This window comes from Ruditapes philippinarum, unplaced genomic scaffold (assembly GCF_026571515.1).
Source record: "Ruditapes philippinarum isolate M1 unplaced genomic scaffold, ASM2657151v2 ctg6341_1_1_1_1, whole genome shotgun sequence".
NCBI classification, from domain to species: Eukaryota; Metazoa; Mollusca; class Bivalvia; order Venerida; family Veneridae; genus Ruditapes; species Ruditapes philippinarum.
Window position 1 is genome coordinate 195,079 of NW_026866227.1, and position 12,581 is coordinate 207,659.

Consider the following 12,581-nt stretch of genomic DNA (forward strand, 5'->3'; position numbering starts at 1 on the left):
ATATTGAATGAGTGTAAGTTCAATACTGAATTTATTGAATGAGTTGAATAAAATTATATGATGCGAGCCTCTGTATTTATATTTTATATGTTTTTTCCGTCAAATAGATACCAGTGACAGAACTTGTAAGGTTGTTGGGTTTTGAGAGTGACAATGAAGCTTCAGATTTCTGTCAACATTACGGTCTGAACGTTAGTGACAGTGAGGTGATTCTAGACAGAGCCGAGTATATAGAGCCGGACACGGCATTATTACCTGTCAGAAGTGTGAATCTCATAGAATCCAAGTTAATGGTGACAGTTGGGGAGGTACATTTACAATTAGTTTAAACATATTTATGTAAGCTCGATTGCAAAACAAGTTATTGCAACTGATATTTATCACTTTTGAGACCACTTCCTGGAACTAACCAGTACTGATGTCAAATGAAGAAAGAAGAACGTGACCCCGAGTAGGACTTGAACTCATGATTCATTGGTTGAGAGACAGGCACCTTAACCACTAGGCCACCGCTCCCCTTACATCTTAAAAAATTGCTTATTTATGTCAAAAACAGCATAGAATATGGTGGCTGCAGACAAAAGCTTTGGAGTTTAGATTTCAACATATTAAAAGATGCTATTATGCTTTATTCAAACTCTAACGCAATTGACTATGTTTCATCTTGTACCTTGTACTAACATAGACTTAATGGCTGTTTGCACATCTAGATTTAAAGTTAATTTTTAGTCATTTGATTTTTTTTATTTCATAAAAATAAGCATGCTGTCTTGTAAACGAATACATAAATTATATATTTCCATCTGTTTTTAGTTTATAAATGGTCGTGCATTTCAAGACACACAGCGAATGGAGCCAGTATCAAGTTTTGATGAGAATGGTAGATTCCACAGTCAAATTGAGCTTCCTAAAAAAGGTAATAATAACTCTCCAATTACCCTGATATATCCATAATTATTTCAAAACTAGTAACTACTATATTATTAAGTTCAGAGCATTCTTGTTGTTCTTTAAGTATTAAAGGGACAACACTTAAGTTTTTGGACGTGACTGGATTAGAAATAATTTTTCAAGATTAATGTTCCTTTTGATGTAGGTCTAGACAAATAATTTGTCTGCATTATTTCAGATTATTCGTTCTCTTCCTTTTTCCAGAATAATTATTCTTATTGTGAAAAATGACCAAAAATTGAAAAAGCATTACAAGGTTTTTTTATTCAAATTTGACTAAGAATAGCACAAAAATACGATTTTCAAATATATTTCTTAATTATCTTTTACATTTCTTGTTGTTTAAAGTGGCATAGCTGAACTATTTTAGGAATTCAAATTCATGTAATTAGATATTTGGACCTCAGTGGTGTTCCTTTAACGATATTTTTATTGTCCTTCATCTGCCACTGCTGATTCGGATGTTTCGTGTATAGATGATAACTATTGTTGGGGAAAAAAATAGTAGCCATTGACAAAAATTTAAGAAAAAGTGCCAATTTACTGTTAGTTGTTAGTGTATGACAAATTGTTATACTGATGTTAATAACTTAAACAATTTGTTGTTACATATTCTTGTACGGTTTGCTTTCTTTCCAGGTTTTGAACCAGCGGGTGGTAGCCAGACAAGTAGGGAACCTAAACCATCCAGCAGTTCTGAGTCTGCTAGCACCAAACAGCATGCGGAGGTAAAAGTTGAACCAGGACAGCAACAACAAGTGCCAGATAGTGGTCCTCCTGTAGAACCTGATAAACCTTTGTTGAAGAAAGTATCCGTTGAGGTAATCCAAATATTTTGGTTAATTTGTTCAACTTTAGGTTGATTAATAAACTTGAGGTTAAAAATAAGCCAGAAATATGAACTTTTTGTGTCACCTCTACGAAGTAGTGGCGAAATATAGGGATCACTTCTCCGTTGTCTGTCCGTTCGCTGTCCGTCCATCACAAAACTTGTCCGGACTACTCCTCATAAACTACTGGTGCAATTTCATCCAAACTTTACAGGAATGATCAATACCAAGTCTAGTTGTGCATATTGTCAGCATTTTCCGGTTCAATGATTTTTGTCAGAGTTATGGCCCTTTAATAATTTTTATTTTTAAAGTTTGTCCGGACTACTTCTCTTATACCACTAATGCAATTTCAATGAAACTTTACAGGATTGATCTGTAGCTCAAGTCCTTGCGCATATTGCAGGGGTTTTCCGGTTGAATGATTTTTGGCTGAGTTATGGCCCTTAAAAAGGTGTTTTTAGCTCAGCTGTCACAAAATGACAGGGTGAGCTTTTGTGATCGCTTTTTTTCTGTCGTCCGTCCGTCCGTAAACTTTTGCTTCAAATGACATCTCCTCATAAACCACTAAGCCAATTTCATCCAAACTTCACAGGAATGTTCCTTTGGTGGTCACCTTTAAAAATTGTTCAAAGAATTTAATTCCATGCAGAACTCTGGTTGCCATGGCAACCGAAAGAAAAAAACTTTAAATATCTTCTTTTAAAGAACCAACCCAAAGAGCTAGAGCTAAGATATTTAGCATGAAACATCTTCTAGTGAGTGTCTACCAAGCTTGTTCAAATAATAGCCCTGGGGTCAGAATTGGCCCCGCACCAGGGGGTCATTGATTTTCCCTATATGCATATAGATAAAACTTTAAAAATCTTCTTTTAAAGAACCAAAAGAGCTAGAGCTTAGATATTTGGCATGAAACATCTTCTAATTAGTGTCTACAAAGTTTGTTCAAATTAAAGTCCTGGGGTCAAAATTTGCCCCGCCCTGGGGGTCATTGATTTCCTTATATGTGTATAGCAAAAACTTAAAAATCTTCTTTGAAAAAACCCAAATAGCTAGAGTTTAGATATTTGGCATGAAACATCTTCTAATTAGTGTCTACAAAGTTTGTTCAAATTAAAGTCCTGGGGTCAAAATTTGCCCCGCCCTGGGGGTCATTGATTTCCTTATATGTGTATAGCAAAAACTTAAAAATCTTCTTTGAAAAAACCCAAATAGCTAGAGTTAAGATATTAAGCATGAAACATCTTCTAATAAGTGTCTACAAAGTTTGTTCAAATAAAAATCCTGGGGTGAAAACTGGCCCCGCACCAGGGATGTCATTGTTTTTAACTATATGTGTATAGTAAAAACTTAGAAAACCTTCTTTTAAAAAACCCAAGAGTTAGAGCTTAGATGTTTAGCATGAAACATCTTCTTACGGGTGTCTACCTAGTTTGTTCAAATAAAAGCCCTTGGGTTAAAATTAACTCTGCCGGGGGGGGGGGGGGGGAGGTCATTGTTTTTCCTTATAAGTGTATAGCAAAAACTTCTTCTAATGGGTGTCTTAATTCCAAGTTTGTTCAAATAAAAGCCCTGGGGTTTAAACTGGCCAGCTTCGGGGGCCTATATACAGGTGAGCGACCTCAGGGCCATCATGGCCCTCTTGTTTCTGTGTGTTGCCAGATACACAAAAGCTTGTCAGGACTACTTTTCATAAACTACTGGTGCAATTTCATCCAAACTTTACAGGAATGATCAATACCAAGTCTAGTTGTGCATATTGTCAGCATTTTCCGGTTCAATGATTTTTGTCAGAGTTATGGCCCTTGAAATATTTTTATTTTTAAAGTTTGTCCGGACTACTTCTCTTATACCACTAATGCAATTTCAATGAAACTTTAAGAGATTGATCTGTAGCTCAAGTCATTGCGCATATTGCATGGGTTTTCTGGTTGAACGATTTTTGGCCAAGTTATGGCCCTTTGATAAAAAGGTGTTTTTTTCTGTGTGTTGCCAGATACGCAAAAGCTTGTCCGAACTACTCCTCATGAACTACTGGTGCAATTTTATCCAAACTTTACAGGAATGATCAGTACCAAGTCTAGTTGTGCACTGTCTGTCCATCTGTCACAAAATTTGTCCCAACATGAAATTGGCCATCATGAGGCGACACTTGATTACTGCTCGCTCTTGTGTTAAGTTTAGGTGAAATGATGAATCTTGGAATGTTGTACAACAATTTGTGAATTGGCATTTAACATATGATTAACCTCCTTTGTAATTAAAAAAAGTTGTTGATCTGTAAAGGCCCTGTCACACTAGACTGCGCTCTCACTGCGTTTGCACGGCGTTGTTAGATATAGCAAAGCGCTGTGAGATTGCAATAAAAAATGTGATATTTGTTATGACGTGGAGACTACATGGAGTCCTCATGGCGATGTTACTGAGTTTCCACGGCGTTTAGTTGGTGATTGTCTGTGTTCCAGACTGTATTCTGTGCGCTTTCATGGTGCTATTGCATGCTGAAATTGTAAAGCTCTGTAAAACGCCGTGCACACGCAGTATAAGCGCAGTAGAGAAGCCGCACAATCTCCATACAAGCGCCGTGGAATACCACCGCAATCATTCGGCACTCCTGTTGCGTTGTAGGAGTTGCTATGGCGTTCTTACTGCGATCCCACTGCGCACTTATCAGAACGCCAAGTGACAGTGTTTGTTTTGAGCATGCTCAAAATGCGCCATAGGTCGGCTTTCTATGTGATGCTACTTTGATTCTGTGGCGATGTTTGGCATTTTTCTGCGCTCGCCTTGGCATCCTGAATTTTCTTTGGACGCAGTAAGAATGCCACCCTAGTGTGACAGGGGTTTAAATACCCTTTTTGTCTGTCTTTCATTAGATCAAATCTTTAGAAAGATTTGTTTCCAAATGATTGAAAGCATATTAATACATGTCATCTAGTTTCCTGTAAAATTTTACTTCTGTGGTGTAATTTTATCTTTTGATAAATTTACATGTTTATGTTAGTGTTCATCAGTGCTCTTCTATAGAAATTAGAAAGTTCGACTGGAGTGATAGAGACAGGAGAATGTTCTAATTTCTGAAGAACAGCAACGGATGAATACTTACATACTTAGTGTCAAGCTTTATTTGGCCATGTTATTATTCACTTAATTACGCCACTACGCGGTTCCATGAAGTACTATGAAAAATAGAAGGTGACTATGAACGGAATTCGATATTGTATTGACTTTTGTTCTTCTATGAAAATTAACACACATAATTTTGAAGAAATACAGTGTTTTCATTGGATGACAAATAAAGCCGAACACTAATGCAAAAAAAAGGGTGAAATCTGTGTATATGATGTAGAAGCTTTAATGTTTTATATAATTTTAATTGTATAATCAGTTGATCAAGGACTCGGCTAAAGTGTTATATATCTGTATATCATTTAATCAAGGACTCGGCTAAAGTGTTATATATCTGTATATCAGTTAATCAAGGACTCGGCTAAAGTGTTATTTTATATGTCTGTATATCAGTTAATCAAGGACTCGGCTAAAGCGTTATTTTATATATCTGTATATCAGTTAATCAAGGACTCGGCTAAAGTGTTATTTATATATGTGTATATCAGTTAATCAAGGACTCAGCTAAAGTGTTATTTAATATGTCTGTATATCAGTTAATCAAGGACTCGACTAAAGTGTTATATATCTGTATATCAGTTGATCAAGGACTCGGCTAAAGTGTTATTATATATATCTGTATATCAGTTGATCAAGGACTCGGCTAAAGTGTTATTTTATAAGTCTGTATAATCAGTTAATCAAGGACTCGGCTAAAGTGATATTTTATATGTCTGTATATCAGTTAATCAAGGACTCGGCTAAAGTGTTATATATCTGTATAATCAGTTAATCAAGGACTTGGCTAAAGTGTTATTTTATATGTCTGTATATCAGTTAATCAAGGACTCCGCTAAAGTGTTAACTTATATATCTGTATATCAGTTAATCAAGGACTCGGCTAAAGTGTTATATATCTGTATATCAGTTAATCAAGGACTCGGCTAAAGTGTTATATATCTGTATATCAGTTAATCAAGGACTCGGCTAAAGTGTTATATATCTGTAAATCAGTTAATCAAGGACTCGGCTAAAGTGTTATATGTCTGTATAATCAGTTAATCAAGGACTCAGCTAAAGTGTTATTTTATATATCTGTATATCAGTTAATCAAGGACTCGGCTAAAGTGTTATATATCTATATATCAGTTAATCAAGGACTCAGCTAAAGTGTTGTTCTGGGAAGTGATAGATGAACTATGTACTGGTATCGGACAGGAAGTGAAGCTAGAGGTAGACACCAAACTTCAGTTCTCCGTAGATTGTCTAGAATCAATTGTTGGAACAACACTAAAGGAAGATATGAGGTAAGTTATAGAACTTTGTTGTCAAGTTAAATTAACATTTACCTTGGTAACCGTTACCTGGACTATTTGTATTGTTTTATATTTGGTTTTAACCCTTTAAGTAAGTTGGTCTATAATGGAAAGTTTGTTATACAAAAAATAACTTTATTGATAGTAGTAAGTGTTAGACCTTATAAAAAAAACAACACAAATTATATATATGAATATTGTTGGTAAGTGTAAGACACATGATCTGATATAACATATCAATACATTGTATTTAGCTGATAATAAAATGTTGCATAAAAAGATATTGTATTCACCATATAAATGTTCATACACAATCTCTATGTGTTCCAAATTTAAAGGTGGGCAAACCTTTATACAAATTCAGAAGGTTATAGGTTAAGATACTGGCAAGGTGTTGGGAATGAGAACAGACTTAACATTATATATAGTAGCTACATTTTTCATTTACATGTATTTCTAGGACAATATGTGAGGAAACATTTGACGAGGCTCAGGAAGCTAAACGTAAAGCGTTACAGTTAGAGAAGGAGTTAAGACAAAATAGAGTAGCGGAACAGATCACTGATGACATGGTTAGTGATCTCGTCCATCAGGAGGCATTAAACCTGGCTACCATTGAAATGAGGTAAAATCTATTAATGTTTGATGTAATTTTTAAGCTTGACTATTGAAAGAAAACAGAGCTGTTCTAGTATTGGTAATTTATCGTTTAGATTGGCTGAGCAGTTTAACACCTTATAAACCTTTAAGGGCATTAATATTTAAAAATTTCACATGTCTTCAGTATCATTATTGTTGGTCAATGTCTAAGTGTTGAAACTCTTGAATAGGCTTTCTCTTAAATAATCCCATTGGTTAAGTTGGGAGAACTGCATAGCCCTTGTTTTTTTCTCACATTAGTGGTAGTTTATAAATGATTTCCTCAGAAATAAGAAAAGACTTGCATTAAAGAGAAAAGATTTCTCTGTGAAAGCTTGTTACTTTTTACAGTCACTTAAATTGTACATATATTACCAACAATTGTCAGGAATTTAGTAGTAAAGATGGCCCGATATCATAGATGTTTCAATGAATTGTGATTATTGCCTTCATAATACACTATCATTTTTACAATACTGAAGGTTTGGAAACATGGTGCAGCATTCTTATATTGTCTGGTTTAACAGCACTGAAGTTTCAGAAACTTTCAGTTGGTTGTTGTTTATTACTTTATGACATATATAAAGCCAGTGGATTGTTATATAAATACTAATTTAGAGCTAGATCTAGTCACTACAATGGTGTAACAAACCTAGTCTGTCCAACCCTTTGTCATCATGCTGCCTAGCTGTCAAACTGTCTGTCTGTGGAATGACAAATCAGTGGAACGTGGGTGCACCCATTTCCCATGGACATATTTTTAGTTGCATGAGTGCAATTTTTTCAGGAATTTGCCTAAAAATCAGTGTTTTTTTTGTCTACTCTTAAAAGCTCTCTTTTTCTGTATTAAACCAAATGAAATAATAATTAATTCAAAGTTTTTCAGGTTTTTTGATATTTTAAACTTGCACCCATGTGGTTATTTCTATTAGCACAGCTATATATTTGTTTCAGAGAGGTGAAAGCTGAGTTAAAGAGACAGTGTATAGAGAGAGTTACTGTAGATGTCAATAAAGATATTGTTGAAGAAGTAATGAAGGAAATGGTTATTGATGTATCAGAGGAAGTGTATGATATAGATGTTATACAAAGGCTCAAACAACTTGATGACTTTGAGAAGTTAGTCAAACTGAGCAGGGCTGGCAGATTTTGGCATAAATGGAAGAAAGAATATAAGGCAGTGACTAAGTTAAAGCGTGCGATGGAGGAATTCCCGTGTGCACCAAACATGCAGAGTAATCAGGAACAGCTGAAACAACTGCTCTGTGTTGAAGATGAGAGAATTATTGATAAGAAATTCTATGTGAATAAGAGAGCTAAGTTAACAATAGAGACACCGTTAGAGATAGAGAAACGCAGGAAGGAAACAGAAACACGTGCTCTGGTGCATCAGTTATACAGAAATCTATTACATCAGACTGCATGGTCGCCACTTGATCTCAGCAGAGTTATTGGCCAAGAATTGAGAAGAAAGTACAAACCTGGTCAACAGTCAAGTTAGTTTTATCATGATAAATATTTTCTTTTATAATATTGCAAACAAAGTTCTCGAATTTTGATTGGCTGTAAACACTTTGTGAACCATGCTCTATATACCACAAAAACTGAAGCACGCAGCAATAACAATGTTCTCTATATCATAGACAGTTTACTACATGTGTGTATGAACTTTATTATTGCATATTGTTCATTAAGGTATATTTCTCAATTCAAATATTACCTAAAAAAAAATAATCAAAGGGTACCCAACAATGATAAATTCATACTTGAATTACTTTTTAGGTACAAAATTGCATAATATTATTACTTGAAGATATTAATCATATATATATATATATATATATATATATGTACTATTTTAACTCTATTTACAAAGATTTTATTTTACAGACACGTTGAAAACAAGCAAATTATTTTGGAAGTTGTTGTTGTGTTTACCCGATGTTGATGACAGTAGAGCCAGCAGCCAATCAGAGGCTGCTACATATAATCTGTGTAAATGGCTGAAAGTGAGGCTCTCTAAAGGTCCTGTACCAACTTCTCAACGTGATGTTAAGGTAAGTATTGTCTAGGGCTTCACTCTGGTTAGATATCGAGGAAAACATGTTAGGTGGATTGTCTGCCAAGATATGACTTAATAAATATCTAGGGCTGCATATTACCATATTCTTGCCCTTCATCCACTGTGTAGAACCCTGAACTTTGCAATAAGTAAACAACTGTCTACACAAGGTTAATTTAGTGAGACTGATTGTTTGTGTAGGGTTAGGCATGTCATGTTATCATTGTTTTCTCATGTCAAAATTCTGGTTGCTATAGCAATGGAAAAAGTCAATATGGAACCTTTATTATAATTTTCAACTTTGAATTTGTTTTGTAGTTTAGGCAAATGTATCTAAAACAAGCAATGTTTGTTTATATTCAGGGTGAGCTTTTGAGTTTAAACAAATGTCATATGTATTTTCAGGGGGAGGTTTTGAGTTTAAACAAATGTCATATGTATTTTCAGGGGGAGGTTTTGAGTTTAAACAAATGTCATATGTATTTTCAGGGGGAGGTTTTGAGTTTAAACAAATGTCATATGTATTTTCAGGGGAGGTTTTGAGTTTTAAACAAATGTCATATGTATTTTCAGGGGGAGGTTTTGAGTTTAAACAAATGTCATATGTATTTTCAGGGGGAGGTTTTGAGTTTAAACAAATGTCATATGTATTTTCAGGGGGAGGTTTTGAGTTTAAACAAATGTCATATGTATTTTCAGGGGGAGGTTTTGAGTTTAAACAAATGTCATATGTATTTTCAGGGGGAGGTTTTGAGTTTATACAAGTGTCACATGTCACAAATCTCCAGCTATAAACCAATGAGTGTGAATGTATGTGTGAGGACAGTAGAAGGTCAGTTAGAGGATGATGATATAGCTATCATAGAGGAGAATACACTCTTCCTGGGAACCAGTGCACTATTGTTTCTACTACCTGCTGGTGCCCCTTTCAACAAGTCAGATTCTGTAAGTAAAGTGATGCTGTTAGGTTATAAAGATACTTTTCCAGGGAAGCAATACTCCATCATGTTTTGTGATACTTTTGTGTGATTATCAAATTAGATTTTACAGCCAGTAGAAGATTTGACATATTTTATAAGATTTGTTAGTTTGATAGGTTATTCCTGACTGTAACATATATATATATTAGCTAACTGACGTTTTGAGTAATAGTAGTTTAGAAAGCTCCCTTCTGTTAAAAATTTCTAAAATAGAAATAGACTTCCTTAAGAATGTCAAAAACAACTATATTGAAAATGCTGTAGGCTCAATTTGATTGAGCCTGTTTGTAAATAGTACTGTAATGTTCAAGTTATTGTCCACTCCCCTTAGCACGAGCTTTAGCAGAATTCAGCATTTCATAATTCATGAATATAACCATACTCATCCTGACAATGATGTAACACGTGTTTCTTGTTTTGTTAGAAACCTTCTATCTCACAAGTTATTCCCCTTTGTTAATTAAGTGTATTTTTGGTTAAGATATGGTGTGAAAGATAAATCTTCACAAGAAGTGAAGGTATATTAATAGATATATACATCTGTCTGGTATAACTTTAGAATTGATTTAAACATTTGCTAAATGAAATAATAAACCTAATATCATATATTTATGTTCTAGGTAAGGTATGATACGTATTGGACAGCGCAAAACTTCAGATTGAAGGCAATCCTTGATGTGAAACCTAGATATCAGGCTTTCCCATTGGTTGTTGTGCTTCCAGTGTCAGCCAATCAGATCGTGTCTCTTATACAGATAGTTGAATATTTATCATTAGAGGTGTTTCTGGATGAGGAGTTATTGAGTGATGTAGAACTGGTAACATATGAGCTCAACGAGAATAGACCAGATGCCATAGATCTCACTGATCCTAAAATAAGTGAAGAGGTAAAAAATACAATTCTAACATGCTTCACATTGTTCCCTCATTCAGATAGATAGGACTGTCAAGTGCATTATAACATGATATATGCATTAGAAAAAAAGAATATATATCAAAATCTGAATTAATTTTTAATGGACTTTAATATAACGTAACGTCACAATGTATATTTCCCGCCATCTTTGATGTTGATGTCGTGTGACGTCACTTCCTGTTTATTCACTGACGAAGAACATACTAGTTCTTAATCGATATGAATAATAAATAATTGAATGTACGCGTGTGGTTGGTCTTATTGGAATCATTATGATATATGCATGGCATAAAAAGGGAATGCTTACACATTGTATGACGTCAATAAACCAAATGATGTCAGGAAAATTACTTCTAAGCTTAATGTAGTTCAACATATTTTTATTATTTCTCTGTTATAACATAAGCATGTTGGAATGGAAATAGAAATTCATTTTTCTTGTGTTGTAGTATAATTATGCACAGTTTATATTTTAAATGCTTTGTAATTAATCATTCAAGCCTATTGGCCTTAATGATGATATTCCTGTGCATTTGAACTCAAACTATTTTACACCAATGCAATCAAAATTGATATCTATTTCCTAACTGGAGTCCAAACTAGCCAAACAGTTCTGGAACAAGTTCCAAAATGAAACAATTTATTTATATCAGATCAGTTTCAAATTTGACTTTCTTATCACACAAGATTTAGCTATAGAGAATCAGTCTTTTCAGTTCTATTTTGATTCATTTAAGGCTCTTTCTTAATTTTCTGATTTATTTCAAAAGAGTAAATATGGCAAGTACATGTTTTATGTACTTTCTCGCATATGATAACTCCTTATTTTTAATTGGAATCTAAAACTGTATAAATATTTGTATTGTATTGAATATAGTTATGTGAAGGTATTCAGTGGTTGGCAAGGAAAACTAGGCCGGCTCCCAGTCTTACCGTACAATATTTCAAGGATGTTGTTGACTTGTCCCTACATAAACATTACTATACACCAGTACAACATAACTTGAAGAAGAGGAAAGATTTAAACAGACTTGATAAGGTGATTTCATTTATTATGTAGATTATACAAGGTGGTTCAATGGAATCTCTAATTCTGTCAGTTTTCATTTTAGACAATTAATTTTTTTTTTTATTTTATGAAATATTGATATAATGGTCATTATAGCGACTATAACAGCATCATGTGTTTACATTGTAGGTTTAAGGTAACAAAACATAAGATTAACTTAAAGGAGCTCCACAGAGGTTAAAGTGCCTTAAAACATAAAATTTGAAATTCTTTCATAGATCAAGTAATGCACTAAAAAAGGTAAAATCTGCAAAAGATAATACAGGAATATGTTCAGAATTAAAATAAAAATTGATTTTGCATGAATTTAAGCGCTGCCCAACTTGAGTGAAAAGCACTGCAAAGCTTTCTAATTTATTTTTTGATAATTTTGTACTAAAAATAATGATTCTGGGAAAACTTGGGGAATCATCATAAATTTTATAATCAAGTTATTAGTTCAGACCTACATAAAATGGTATACAAGTCTGGAAAAAATATTTCCAGTCCCTTCATGTAAAAAAAAAAAGAAACAGTCCCTGTAAATGCTGCCATTGAGATTCATTTAAAATTAAACATTGATATTAGTTATATATAGTTATTTGTTGTCCACTATATAAAGATTTAAGAATCAAATACAAATTGCCATATTCTTTTTCCAAATCTAAAAAGATTCTATCAAGTAAATGACAAATATGAAAAGAAAAACTTGTATCATTTCAACAAATTTT

At 33.7% G+C, this 12,581-nt stretch overlaps 1 protein-coding gene across 1 annotated transcript in view; it reads left to right on the top strand.

Moving 5' to 3' along the window:
* Positions 1-12,581, top strand: part of LOC132731830 (germinal-center associated nuclear protein-like) — a 33,681-nt gene that overhangs the window by 14,724 nt on the left and 6,376 nt on the right. Inside the window, exons 14-23 of the mRNA XM_060718104.1 lie at positions 108-308; positions 814-916; positions 1,591-1,772; positions 6,039-6,196; positions 6,666-6,830; positions 7,799-8,340; positions 8,735-8,901; positions 9,648-9,851; positions 10,507-10,773; positions 11,680-11,841. Of these exons, the coding sequence (XP_060574087.1) occupies positions 108-308; positions 814-916; positions 1,591-1,772; positions 6,039-6,196; positions 6,666-6,830; positions 7,799-8,340; positions 8,735-8,901; positions 9,648-9,851; positions 10,507-10,773; positions 11,680-11,841 (2,151 nt within the window). The remainder of the gene's footprint in view (positions 1-107; positions 309-813; positions 917-1,590; positions 1,773-6,038; positions 6,197-6,665; positions 6,831-7,798; positions 8,341-8,734; positions 8,902-9,647; positions 9,852-10,506; positions 10,774-11,679; positions 11,842-12,581) is intronic.